Raw genomic sequence first — 13,979 nt, forward strand, 5'->3', positions numbered from 1 at the left:
GTCCACACCTTTCAGATTACAGCGACTTGAGTGACGGACTTTCTCTGGAGCTGCTGAAGGCTTTTAAGACTGCTTTTTAAAAAAACACGTGAAGAAGAAGAAGAAGAAGAACCGCCTGGAAACTTCTGCACACAGATCCTCTGCAACGTCACATTCAGGACCAGCGCCCCCGCTCCCCACTCCCCCCGGTGCCTTCATTAGTATGGGCCCAGTTAACCCACTTTTTTAAAAAGGCACTTGCATACGATTTACATTCCCATGTGTTGCATAACAATTGCAGAACAATCTCAGCTCTCTATATAATGAGGCACTATTGTCCTCAGGCACAAGTGTAAAGTGATCATGCGAAAGCTGAAAAATTTAAGCTTAATTTTTGAAATTATTCATATCTCGTGAAAACATGACTCTGATGGAAATTGGTTTACCAAAATGTGTTATGTTCACAAACGCAGTGAAATATATAAATAAAATGGTAGACACATGTAAGTAAATGTCGAATGCCAAATTTTATATTTTCGTTTTTTGAGTAGAAGTGTTGTCTGTCACTACTTTCATTAACATAAGAGCGGGACTGAGATTCAACGAGACTGAGCAATGACTTCATACAACAGACCCAGCTTCATGGGGTGTGTGCATATGAAAAATGAACATTACAACAGTTTTTGTTTTCCGGCTCTGCATGGAGAGCACATAAAATAATCCCCCGTTTCCACGGGCGATCATTATATTTCAGTCGCTGGGCGGAGGGATCAAAGGGAGTTAAAACACGGGCGGGATGCTGCAGAAACCCTGATCAGGGCGGAAAATAACACGGTTCAAAGGAGAAAAAAACATGTCCTCATAACCTCAGGAGGGATAAATGGAGGGAGTATGTTTTTATTTCACACAGTTTACCGTGAGATTTTAGTTTTTGTTTCTTTAAAACACAAACATCTGAACCTCACTGCATCGCTGCAGAGAGGTAACATTTAAGATATTTTAATGCAACGCCTTTTTTGTTGTTGTTTCTCAAAAGTCAAAGCATCCTTGACCACAACAACGAGAAGAGTTTTCAAATGCAACTGGGGGGGACGATCATGTGGAAAGAAAAGGAAGTAAACGCCAAGTTTGAAGGTTGATTTTTAGAGAATGCAGCTTTAACACATGCAGCATAGACTTCTATACAACCAGAGGAGTCGCCCCCTGGTGGTCAGGAGAGAGACTGCAGCTTTAACACACCAAGCGTAGACTTCTATACAAACAGAGGAGTCGCTCACTGGTGGTCAGGAGAGAGAATGCAGCTTTAACGCATGAAGCATAGACTTCTATACAACCAGAGGAGTCGCCCCCTGGTGGTCAGGAGAGAGAATGCAGCTTTAACACACCAAGCGTAGACTTCTATACAACCAGGAGTCGCCTCCTGGTGGTCAGGAGAGAGAATGCAGCTTCAACACATGAAGCATAGACTTCTGTACAACCAGAGGAGTCGCCCCTTGGTAGTCAGGAGAGAGAATGCAGCTTTAACACATGAAGCATAGACTTCTATACAACCAGAGGAGTCGCCCCCTGGTAGTCAGGAGAGAGAATGCAGCTTTAACACATGAAGCATTTACTTCTATACAACCAGAGGAGTCGCCCCTTGGTAGTCAGGAGAGAGAACGCAGCTTTAACACATGAAGCCTAGACCTCTATACAACTAGAGGAGTCCAGGGTGTAACTCCACCCTCAAGGACCAGCAGGTCTAGCTATAACGGAGTGACGGCTACAGCTCCAGATGGGGGATCGTTTCATTGTCTGATGACTGACAAATAGGGAGTAATTCAGAGGTTTAAAACAGAATGAGTGTGCGGCCCAGAGGGAGCAATTCAGTCAGATTTGACTTCGGTCTGAAGGGTTCGGCTATGAAAAGAAAACTGATTGAGAATACAAAAGGTGTCATTTTCAATTTCCCAGACAGAGACCCAGAGAGCCTTTGTGCTTCACAGTACCTCCACCAAATTAATGGATCGTGACAACACAAAAGGAACAATGAAAAGAAAACGAAGGCTGGTGCTCATTATCGCAAACCATCACACTGAAAATGTGATCACGATGGCAGTTTATTTTCTGTGAATGTTCGACCCGCAACGGAAACGTTTAGTAGAGAAAATACAGTAAAATCTAATGTTTTGTGTGGAGTTAACTTCCGCTCATCTGGGGGCTGATGACTGAACATTAAAAGTGAAAAAAAAAAAGATATTAGGAGAATAGCCGCAGCACTGCTGGAGCTCCATTTTTAACACTCGACATGATAGAGAAGCTTCCTATAAAACACCAGAAGATAAATAGATGAGGGGGATCGCACTGCGCTGACGCACAACAGCCAAAAATGTGGGGAAAAAAAAACCGCTCCACTGCCCAGAAAAACATGGTGGCACTCAGAGAGAGAGAACTGAATTATGTCCCTTTACATGTTGTGTGAATCTCACATTTTCACAGTAAATATCTGAATGGAAGTACTGTAAATATGGGGCACTAAAACACAAAAGAGTACTGCATGGATTTAGTATTTCACCGACACATGAAAGAAAGAGTCAGAGTCAAAGCAGAAGCTAATTTCAGTCCCGAGGATCAAGCTCCACAAACACTGATCCTACAATACCTAACAGAGAACCAACAGGAGGAGAGCTAGTAATGTTAGCAGCACCGCTAACAGAGAACCAACAGGAAGAGAGCTGGTCACGTTAGCAGCACCGCTAACAGAGAACCAACAGGAGGAGAGCTAGTGAATAAGGAAATAAAATATTGTATTTTTATCGATTAAAACTAATAACTGGTTAGCTCCAGAGCAACAGGTGAGGAGGAGGAGGAGGGCAACACTGGACACAGCATAGACGCCAGCTTGCCGTTGGTTTGGTTTGTTTCCTTGAACTCTTGTGGCAGTAGAGCACAACGGACTAACTATGATTTTTTTCTGATATATATATATATATATATATATAGATATATATATATATATATATATATATATATATATATATATATATATATATATATATTTATATATATTATATCATATTTTGATCATAATTCTCCAGCATGATATGAGCAAGATTCCCCAAAAAATGCCTCCGCGAGCGGTCACTGAGTCTTTCAAACCGTATGGTTCAGGGCCTCAACAACAGCCCACATACTGATGAGACACCTTCATGGATAGATTAGGACATAAATAATGTGAATCTGCTTAAAAAAAACACAATAAAACAAAGCATTGCCATGTTAGGAAGTAGTTTCAGTCCCCAAAAAAACGTGTCATTCGGTTAAAAAAAATGAAAAAATGACTCATTTTATGCCACAGTGTCTGATTCAAGCATGCTGGGTATTGAAATGTTCACAAGAAATGTGGGCGGGCCAGAGAGGACTCAGAAACGGCAAAAACGCCTGTTGGCTAAGTTAGCCCGCGACAACGGACGCAATGACAACGGCACACATGAAAACGACCTCCGCTCTGACCCCATTTCCTTCCACTTCTACTTCATTTCCAGGGTCATGTCCGTCAGACTGATCTCAGAACTCACCAGGAGCTCCGGCCTCCTTTGTACTTCCCCTTTCAAGGTCTTCTCTCATCTCCCTACGTTTGCGATCACCTTCAGCTCACGCAGACCCGTCGTTCTCCTCGGTTCTCTCGTCGCCTCCGGGCGAATCAGCGTCTCCTCGTCTTTCCATCGACTCTGCTGAGCGAATGCGGAGCCTTTGGATTTGCTGAAAACACCTCCGGGCCAAAGCTTCCCATTCTTTACCCCCACGAGCTCCGAATAGCAACGCCGTGTCTGCATTTATCATCCGGCCGAGGCTGCCGAAAGACTCGTCGGTGTATTCTCGAGCGTGTTGTCGGACCGAACGCCTCATAGAAACTTCTCTCCCTTTGATGAAGACGGGCCGAGAGGATGGCGCCGAGATATCTTCGGCTGCCAGATCGGATTTACTGGACACCTCCTGTCTTTTCTTTGTGTAAACAGTGGATTACGCCATTGAAGTCCTTTTGTACGTTTGGCTGCGAGCGAGAGGAGCAGCCTCTGGATCTTTAAACAGCTGCTGCCAAAACAGAGCGTTAGGAGCGGAAACAACCAACGCATAGGCATCAAGCGTGGGATTACTTTCCCTTTTTAAACTCCACAGCTCAATCACTCGATATCAGAGTACTAAAATCAATCCATGAAGGAGGTATCGAAGCGAGAACAAATGACACACTTTTTATAAAACTCGACACTCGAGTCGTCCCGAGAGTATTCGACAACCTTTCTGTCTCTCGTGTGCTGCAGGCCCCGGGCCAGCAGGGATTATCGGGAATAAACTAAATCCGTCCTGTAGATTAAAACTCTGGAGATTTAAGAGTATAATTCTGTACAGAAATAAGCACTCTTTAAAAAAAACATGTGTATGGATAAGGATGTATTGTTTAATGTGTAACACTGAAATAACACATCCTGTCTCAATGCGCTCAGCTTAGATTTTGAGTTGAGGACCATGTATTGTAGATTATAACGCTAAATTGTCTTAAGGATGTGTTCAGCGCTCAAAGGACACTTCACCATGCAAACTATGGGGGAGACCAGGGATTCGAACCGCTACCCTTGTGGTCGCAGGACGACCACTCTACCTATTAGCCACAGCTCGCTTGCGTTTCTTCTATTTCTATGATTTCTCTCGACCATCGAACAATAAATGGCATTGGATCAAAATAAACTAGTGTGTGTCGTTAGGATGAGGCTCATTAATGCGTTTTAATGGAGCTCAAAACTACACACCAACTAATTACTAACAAACAAATAAATAAATAACACCTACGTGGGGTATTTGACCATTGTGCTTTATTTGGGGATTTTACTTAAATGATCATTGTGTCTACGTTTATGTCAAAAATTTGGGAAGGTTGTGCATTTTCTTTCCAAGAGAACTGACTTAAAAATTGCAGTCTCTAAAAACGGTTTTCCATGTTTGAGCCATTTTCTCATGTTTACCCTGCGAGGCAAATACTGGGCAACGCTGCAGTATTATGAGCTCTGCAGGCCAGTTTACAATGTGTGTGTGTGTGTGTGTGTGTGTGTGTGTGTGTGTGTGTGTGTGTGTGTGTGTGTGTGTGTGTGTGTGTGTGTGTGTGTGTGTAACTTACTGGTGTAAACCTTGTTCCACTTTACCATTTATTTTAATGGATTCATTAATATGTCGGATTCATGACTAGAAATAGATTGAGTTGCATCTCAAATTAGTCTTCAGGTTTCAAATCACGTCTTTAGTTGGGTTTTTTTGGTAATCTTCTCCTTCGTCCACAAATAATTAGTGTACACTGCTGCTGCGGCTTTCATTTAAATAAAAACAGTGGATATTGCAGCGAGCGGCAGGATGCCCCAGCATGCCGTTCAGCAGCCAGAATAAGACGGGTAATGAAAGTATGAGTCACTTCTTCCACCCGGAGGTCTGTGAGCATGAAGTTGTAGCCGGAGACCGGCGTGTTACAAGTAGAGGGGTCTCCTCGCCAAGAGTAGAGGGGTCATTCACCGCAAGTGGAGGGGTTTCCTCGCCAAAAGTAGAGGAGTTTCCTCGCCAAAAGTAGAGGAGTTTCCGCGGCAAGAGTAGAGGGGTTTCCTCGCCAAGAGTGGAGGGGTTTCCTCGCCGCAAGCAGAGGGGTTTCCTCGCCAAAAGTAGAGGGGTTTCCTCGCCAAAAGTAAAGGGGTTTCCTCGCAAAAAGTAAAGGGGTTTCTTCGCCAAGAGTAGAGGTGTTTCCTCGCCAAAAGTAGAGGAGTTTCCGCGGCAAGAGTGGAGGGGTTTCCTCGCCAAGAGTGGAGGGGTTTCCTCGCCAAGAGTGGAGGGGTTTCCTCGCCAAGAGTGGAGGGGTTTCCTCGCTGCAAGTAGAGGGGTTTCCTCACTGCAAGTAGAGGGGTTTCCTCACCAAAAGTAGAGGGGTTTCCTCACCAGAAGTAGAGGGGTTTCCTCGCCAAGAGTAGAGGGGTTTCCTCGCCAAGAGTAGAGGGGTTTCCTCGCCAAGAGTAGAGGGGTTTCCTCGCCAAGAGTAGAGGGGTTTCCTCGCCAAGAGTAGAGGGGTTTCCTCGCCAAGAGTAGAGGGGTTTCCTCGCCAAGAGTAGAGGGGTTTCCTCGCCAAGAGTAGAGGAGTTTCCTCGCCAAGAGTAGAGGAGTTTCCTCGCCAAGAGTAGAGGGGTTTCCTGGCCAAGAGTAGAGGGGTTTCCTGGCCAAGAGTAGAGGGGTTTCCTCGCCAAGAGTAGAGGGGTTTCCTGGCCAAGAGTGGAGGGGTTTCCTCACTAAAAGTAGAGGGGTTTCCTGGCCAAGAGTGGAGGGGTTTCCTCGCTAAAAGTAGAGGGGTTTCCTGGCCAAGAGAAGAGAGGTTCCCTTGTCGCAAATAGAGGGGTTTCCTCGTGGCCAAAAAAAGAGGGGTTCCCGCCAAGAGTAGAAGGGTTTCCTAGTCGCAAGTAGAGTGGTTTCCTCGCCTGAAAAAGAGGGTTTCCTCGTCGCAAGTAGAGGGGTTTCCTCGTCGCAAGTAGAGGGGTTCCCTCGTCGCAAGTAGAGTGGTTGGTTCCACATCGTCTTACAAATGGCACTTTTTATTTGAGAAAAAAACAATGTACACCTACACAAGGAGAAAAATAGACTACAATATAATGAGAGGACATGATGAAAATACATTGAGTCGAGTTTTTTAATCTGATCTCCCACTCATATCCTCAAACACTGTTATGTGTCATCAGTCTGTTGTTCAGTGAGTGAGTGAGTGAGAGAGAGAGAGAGAGAGAGAGAGAGAGAGAGTGAGAGAGTGAGAGAGAGAGAGAGAGAGAGAGAGACAAGTCAGGGGGATTTGAGTATGTGCTTGTTCAAAAAACAAACAACAATTTTTTTTGCAATGCATTCTGGGCCTCCTCCTGTGGGTGTATGAATTGAAAAGGCAGGTGTTGCTCGCCGCTCATCCAAACGTCTTAAAATACCAAAACTCTGCTACATTCAACAGGAAGTAGCTCAGTGTGGAATAACTGGAGCTCTTTACATCGTGGACTGTTGGTCGGTCAATAAAAAACCTCTGTACAATGTGCACACACAGACACACACACACATGTCCAAGGGGTGCTTTCTGCTTTTGAGTCAACAGCAAGAACATATGGAGAAGTGAAATAATCCACTGCCGTGTTTGGATTCAGGATTCCAACACGAGGAATAAAATAAAGGTCCTGCAAGTTTAATGAGTTCTCTGCAGCTGCACTGCAGCAGCAGACGATATTACACACACTCACACACACACACCGTTAGGTGAGCCGGCGACTCTACCTGAGGGGCACCGACTAGCTGACCTGCTGTTCCACACAGCGGGGAGCTAACCGCGGCTAACAGAGGTGGCGTTGACGTGCACGGTGTGTTCAGGCTCTACTCTGTAAAATAATTAGCCTTTATGAGGTGTTCAAATGTGTAAGGTTTTTTGTTGTTGAGAAACTAGAATAAATCGTGGAGTTTGAAGGAGATGTTTTCACCTAATAATAAAATAGATATTAGTGATGAATCATTAACCGTTTAACTTCCTAACGCCGTTTCCGAGAAGATTAGCAAACAGTAAATTCTTTAATCAAAGTATTTAACTTCAATTACTATCATTTCATCCAATTCATTTGAATTACTTGTGTCTAATAGACAGACAGACTGATCGATGGATGGATATATTTATGACTATAAAAGTAAAAAGATAACGTTTAGAATGTTTGAGAATAATTAATATCAACTGTTTGAGAGAAACAAAGAGACTGTTAGCGTTAGCGTTTTAGAACGTGATAGAAGATTTGAGCTCATAAGTGAAAATGTTCCTTATTTTAAGAATGAAAACTGTTTCCCAAAGTTGCCCCCCAGACACAGGGTTGTGTCCGTGAAGCTCTGAATGATTTGCTTTTGTGGGGGTACGATAAATATCTATTCACGGGAACCAGCTTCCAACTGGAAGGTACGTTTATGTGGAGCCGCGAGCAGAAAACGTCCCGCCGGCTGCACAGTGGAGTTCCGCTCGAGCCCCACTGAGGCATCCTTCCACTTCTGAGGGGAGGAAGAGGAGGAAGAGGTTACGTAACCCTCTGAGAGGAGACCCGTCTCAGGGAAGGAGAGATGACAAGAGGAGGACGGAAGTCGCCTCCAGCAGATCTGCAGCCAAAAAAAAAAAATCCCACCCACTGACTGTCAGAAATAAATAAATAAATGAATGAAAGCTGCAGAAGAGAAAGGTGTTTATCTTGTTTGTGTAGTAAACAGCTGCCAGAGGGATTAGACCTCTAATCTATGGGGGCGGGGGGGCTTCAGGAGGGGGGGACAGGCACACATGGATACGCTGAGGGGGGAGAGAGAGAGAGAGAGAGAGAGAGAGAGAGAGAGAGAGAGCGAGATGGTTTCACACCAGCGAGCAGAGAGGAAGTTTACACCACGCAAACAAGGAAAGAGATGTCGCACGGCCGGTTTCTCTGCAAGGAACACTTCGTCCAGCGGGGGAAGTCTGGGTTCATGCACATGCTGACCAGTGGATTTACAGGACTTTAAACCTCATTTACATGATTTTAAACCATATTTCTATGACCAAACATTCAGTGAAATCTTGGCAGGTTTCTGTGCAGCAATTATTATTATTAGTTAACTTGCACACAGACTTTAGGGAAGACACACACACACACACACCCACAGCTAACACTGTTTTTTTTATTTTTATTGAAAGCCTCTAGAATGTGCTGCAGCAGAGGAATTATATACAATTTCTGAATGTTTCCTGAAAGAGAGAGAGTGACTTCAGAGTGAAGGCTGTCAGTGTCTCTGGCTCATTCAAACAGACCGTCACAGAGTGCAGAGTTGTTGTATTGAGCCCACATTGTGGAACAGAGGGGATTTCTGTAATGATGACGTTCACTGAGATGCTTTTCTACTCCAACGCATGATTCAAGATGAGCTGCGCGTGCAGATGAGTGAATGAGGGTGTTACAGGGTGGTTGGCCGTTAAAACAACCTGCCTTTACTACTAAACCAGACTCCTTTCGGATTTCCTTAAATGTAAGGTTGGCAGTATACGAGCCCAGCAAACACACACAGCACAAACAACTAAAACACCTGACATTAAACAAGTCAAAGTGGGTGTTGAATTCGGCATCCATGCCATACAATATGTGGCTCTTCTTTAAGAGATATTTCTAGATGCAACAGTCGTCCACCCGGCTGTGTTTGGGCACGTCAACGTGAAAACAAGGGGAAAATTGAAAGATAAACAATATAACAAAAAAATGTATGCCGAATTAAGCAACAGCTGCGCGCGATTCCAAATATGTGCAAAGTGTGTCTGTACGTTGAAAACACACCGCCAGGTGAGGAAGCAAACTTTAAATTGACGCTTCGCCAGAGAGAGGTCCGCTGAGCGCACAGGTGCAGACAGACTCACCTTCTGCTGCCGCCGCGCCATGTCGGTGGGCTGCTTGGCGTTGAACGGGTACGCCACGCACCGCAGCACGAACACGTACACCTGCAGGTTGACCTTCCGCTCCTCTTCTTCTTTCTGGAGGCGCTCGCGCTCCTTCCTCTCCTCTTCCTCCTCCTCCGGCTCCTCCGCTTCACCTGTAGCACCGCTGTCTTTCGCACTTTTCCCGGGTGCAGCTCCTGCCGGTGCGGCGGCTGCGGCGGGCTGACGCACCTGGTTACTGCCGCCGCCGCCGCTGCTCCGGTTGCGGCTGTTGTTCCCGCGTTTCCCGGTGGGAACAACAGCCGGTTTCCTCGGAGTCTCGTGCACAACTTCTGGGTCAGACTCCCCGCCGGTGTCGTCGCTGGAGGACGGGTCCAGCATGGTTCACGTTTGAAAAACTCTTTGTTTTTAGTCGACGTGGCGTTAACGGCTCCCGCACTTTACCGGACCCTCACACGGGTCCGACCCCGGGTCCGCGACGACAAGTCGGGGGCTTTTATAGTCCGCGAGCCCCGCGAGGAACGTCGGCTGTCACCCGGCTAATGTCCGGAAGGGCTCGGTTGTTTTTTGTTGTCGCCCGCGTGCGCCTTTTCGTTCAGTGGCACCGGGGAATGCGAGTACTGGAATGGCAGCGCGAGACACACGCACGCGCGCGCGCCACCACTGGCTGCAGCACGGCGCGTGCGCTTCAGCAGCAGACAGGTGAGCAACCTGTAGCTGCAGCCGCAGAGAGGGGAAAAGAAAACCAAGCGGCGAGAGGTCTCACTCTGTCTGTGATTTGTCAGTTTTAGAGTCAGATTTACAAACAGGGGAACCCAACAGAGTCGCTTAAAAAACCTCTCAATTGGCAAATGGTTGTTTTTCTCACACACATTAAAAAGCTTGCTTTACCTGTCCGATGTGGAGTTACTATTGATTTGGTCAATTGCGCCTGTTTTGGGTGCTTAAGCTTACCTAGAATCTTCTACTAGTGCTGCAATTTATGGAAAAGTTATGGACATTGATTTATTTTCAATCAAACTGTATTCACAGTATGTATTCATATATATATATATATATATATATATATATATATATATATATATATATATATATATATATATATACACAAATGTATGGTCACATTTTGTTTATTTTAATTGTATTATATTTTATGTATATGGTGTGTTATACCCTATGTGCCCAATGGGTGGCAGTGCAGCATTGTGGTCACAGCACGTAAGTGCGCGAGCAGCCTCTCATACCCTGAGAATACGCTGGAGAACTAAGACGCAAATCGGTTGGCTGTCATTCATTCCTGTGTCTTTAGGTCGGTAAAAAGTGTATAGAAACCATAAATTGTATATTAATGTTTATTAAGATATAGATAGAAGCGTACTGTGTGTGTTGGTTGTTAGCTACGCTGTTTAAAAGGTTTAATGGCGGCGGTTAGCCGCCGTAACATCCCGTGTTTTAGCTAGCTGCCGTAATCTCCCGTGTTTTAGCTAGCTCCTGTACAGGTTATTTTGTGACGCAGTTAATTTACTGGACTGATGACGCGGTGAAGCGCGGCCATTTTAAATAACGTCTTGCTCACGGAAGCCACGGAGGTGGCTCTACTTATTGCCAATGTGCAAAGAAAGGGGAATTTGATCAATTCCAGTGAATTTGTCTCATATATATATATATATATATATATATATATATATATATATATATATATATATATATATATATATATATATATATATATATATATATATATATAGTCAACTGTCTTTTTTAGACACGCACATACTGCTCATTCAATGACTTTGTGAGCAACTTTAAAACACAGTCGCATGAACTAAAGGAGGAAAGCTCATGTTTTTTCCAAATGCATGACCGTGAGCTCAGACCCGCCCCTCGGTCCGGAAACAGGACTCTAATTGGTCGACATGTCCTAAACAAAGCCTGGTTGGGCTACGAAACGTAAACAAAGCCTCTGATTGGTCGACAGACACGTGGTGCGCGTCTCACTCCGTCGCATAGTAACGGATTTAACCAATTCCCCTGACCATACCTTAAGGTGAGCAACATTAGCAGCTAACAATCCAACACCACTATAAGGTTAGTGGCTACTGATCCATAGCTAACATATAAAGATAGCATTAGCATCTAGCGAGCTGTATAAAGTGATTCTAAGTTGATAACCTAATCTTAATAAATAATAAACTGTTGTGCTACAGTGGCAACACAACTGTGTTCAGAGTAAGACACAGATCAAAAAGACAAAGTCATACTTAAAAAAAGTACCTGTGAGGATGCGTTATAAAGGAAAGGGTGGACTCAGTGAAACCTTGATGTGATTTAAGAAAGCATAATACAGATGACATTGTACGTCTGCAACACTCAACAACATAGCATGACTCAGATACACGTGAGGGAGAGGAATGAGGAACTAAAACCAGCTCTGACAGGCTGACATCTACCACCTGTTTGACTAGTTCTGACTGGTTCATGATGGCGTCCTCAGGTCTAATGCTCACAGACACCAGGACTGACAGGAGGACGCCAGCAGCTGCTTCTCTCCAGAGGTTCCTCCACACATGAAGGTCAACGCGTCTGTAAACTGACCTGAGGTCAGTCCACCAGGTGAGAATCCTACCAGAGGAATCTGGACATCTTTGATCACTTTGTGTTCTTCCTCTCTTTAACTGGAGAAGAGAACAAGGTTTAAAAAGATGCTCTTTGTTCTATGCAGAATAATTTCTCCCTGAGATAAAGAACAATGATCTTGAGAAATATAATGTTCATGTTTCTCAAGTAGTTTGAACATAAGTTTGTAATCTGAGTTCACGTCATCAGTGGAAAGTGAAGGCGTGTCTGAACTGGTGAGACAAGTTGGATCAACATGAGTTATTCTATTAATTGTTACCACACACACAAACACACACACACACACACACACACACACACACACATACACATACACATACTGCTCATTCAATGACTTCGTGAGCAACTTTAAAACAACACAGTCACATGAACCGAAGGAGGAAAGCTCATGTTTTTCCAAACACACACCCGTGAGATCGGACCCGCCACCCGGTCCGAAAACAGGCCTCTGATTGGTCGACAAGTCCTAAACAAAGCCTCCGGTTGGTCTACGAATCGTAAACAAAGCCTCTGATTGGTCGACAGACACGTCAGGCATCTCACTCCGGCGCATTGTAACGGATTTCACCAATTCCCCTGACCAAATCTTAAGGTAAGCAACATTAGCAGCTAACAATCCAACACAAGTTTAAGGTTAGCAGCGACTGATCCATAGCTAACATATATAGCTAGCATTAGCAGCTAGCGATCTGTATAAAGTGAATCTAACTTGATAACATCTTAATAAATGATAAACTGTTGTGCTACAGTGGAAAGAAGGAAGACACAAATCAAAAGAACAAAGTCATACTTAACAAAAGTACCTGAGCTGATCTTCATCTCTTTAGAAGGCTATTCAGCATCATCTAGTGGACAGAGAGGAGAACTACATCACCCGATCTGTGATTGGTCTGATTGGCTCGCTGTGAGGACGCTGTCCAGGACAAACCCGTCCTGGATGATTCTGACCTGTGTGTCTGATGTGTAGTAACTGTGACAATGCTCTAATATTTTTAATATGAATGTAATAGACCGTAGATAAGTCACAGCATGTCAGTGGGCTCATGATTCTCCTGTTAAACCTCAAGAAACATGCACAGGCCTGTCGTTAATCCTCACATGAGCATTACGCAATCAACTCATTCACATTCTCCTTTTAAGAGACTGATTGTCAGTAAATATGTACAGCATGATTACTATTCTTTCATTACGGGATTTTAGATGGAGGTGGAGAAACCTATTGAGGTCTTCCTCAGAACTTTGGAGGATTTAGGAGCCGAGGACTTCGAAAGATTCAAGTGGTTCCTGCAGCAGGAGGTCCTAGAAGGCTTCCCAGCAATCCCAAAGAGTCGACTAGAGGGTGTAAACTGGATGGAAACTGTGGATCAGATGATCAAGACCTACAGCATATACACTATTAAAGTGATCCGGATAATTTTAAAGAAAATAAATCAGAATGATCTAGAGGACAAGTTACCAAAAAACATATTAAAACCTGAAGGTAAGTCATGGTATGGAGATCAAAGTGTCATATTACAAAGACTACAACAAACATCAATAAAGCAGGAAATGTGCATACATATATATATATATGTATGCATACATATATGTGTATATATATATGTATGTATATATATATATATATATATATGTATGTGTATATATATGGGTGTATATATATGTGTGTGTGTGTATGTATATGGACCTAAGACGTCTCGTTGCCAGACATGCTTACCAGCTCCTCCAATTTAGCATAGTGAGGGGAAAAAACGTTTTGGCAGACTGGGGTTGTTGTTAGGACCAATCCAAATGTCAGCAGTGAATTTGGACCTTGAGGAGGACCAACGGTGTCTCTCCTCTGGGGTAGAGAAGGGTTGCATAGCTGAGAGTGAAGAGGGAAGTACAACCATGACGGGCGTAGGCTGCA

General features: G+C 44.3%; 1 protein-coding gene and 1 long non-coding RNA gene across 5 annotated transcripts in view; one reads left to right on the forward strand and one right to left on the reverse strand.

The window, feature by feature from the left end:
- Positions 1 to 10,028, reverse strand: part of cadps2 (Ca++-dependent secretion activator 2) — a 104,868-nt gene extending 94,840 nt beyond the window's left edge. For 3 of the 4 annotated variants that reach the window (XM_068602565.1, XM_068602564.1, XM_068602563.1), the window contains exon 1: positions 9,419 to 10,028. In XM_068602565.1, coding sequence (XP_068458666.1) covers positions 9,419 to 9,817 — 399 coding nt within the window. In that variant the 5' untranslated portion in view covers positions 9,818 to 10,028. Of the gene's footprint in view, positions 1 to 3,536; positions 3,581 to 9,418 lie in introns of those variants that run through there. The other variant, XM_068602566.1, reaches the window with a different exon arrangement.
- Positions 10,029 to 10,650: 622 nt separating this feature from the next.
- LOC137804289 (uncharacterized) lies at positions 10,651 to 13,622 on the forward strand. The gene is made up of 4 exons (XR_011080123.1): positions 10,651 to 10,745; positions 11,931 to 12,049; positions 12,599 to 12,665; positions 13,274 to 13,622. It is a non-coding gene; the product is annotated as an uncharacterized lncRNA (long non-coding RNA).
- The last annotated feature ends 357 nt before the right edge of the window (positions 13,623 to 13,979 follow it).

This window comes from Clinocottus analis, unplaced genomic scaffold (genome assembly GCF_023055335.1).
Source record: "Clinocottus analis isolate CAN_PGR_092001 unplaced genomic scaffold, fCliAna1.0.p SCAF_6, whole genome shotgun sequence".
Taxonomy (NCBI): domain Eukaryota; kingdom Metazoa; phylum Chordata; class Actinopteri; order Perciformes; family Cottidae; genus Clinocottus; species Clinocottus analis.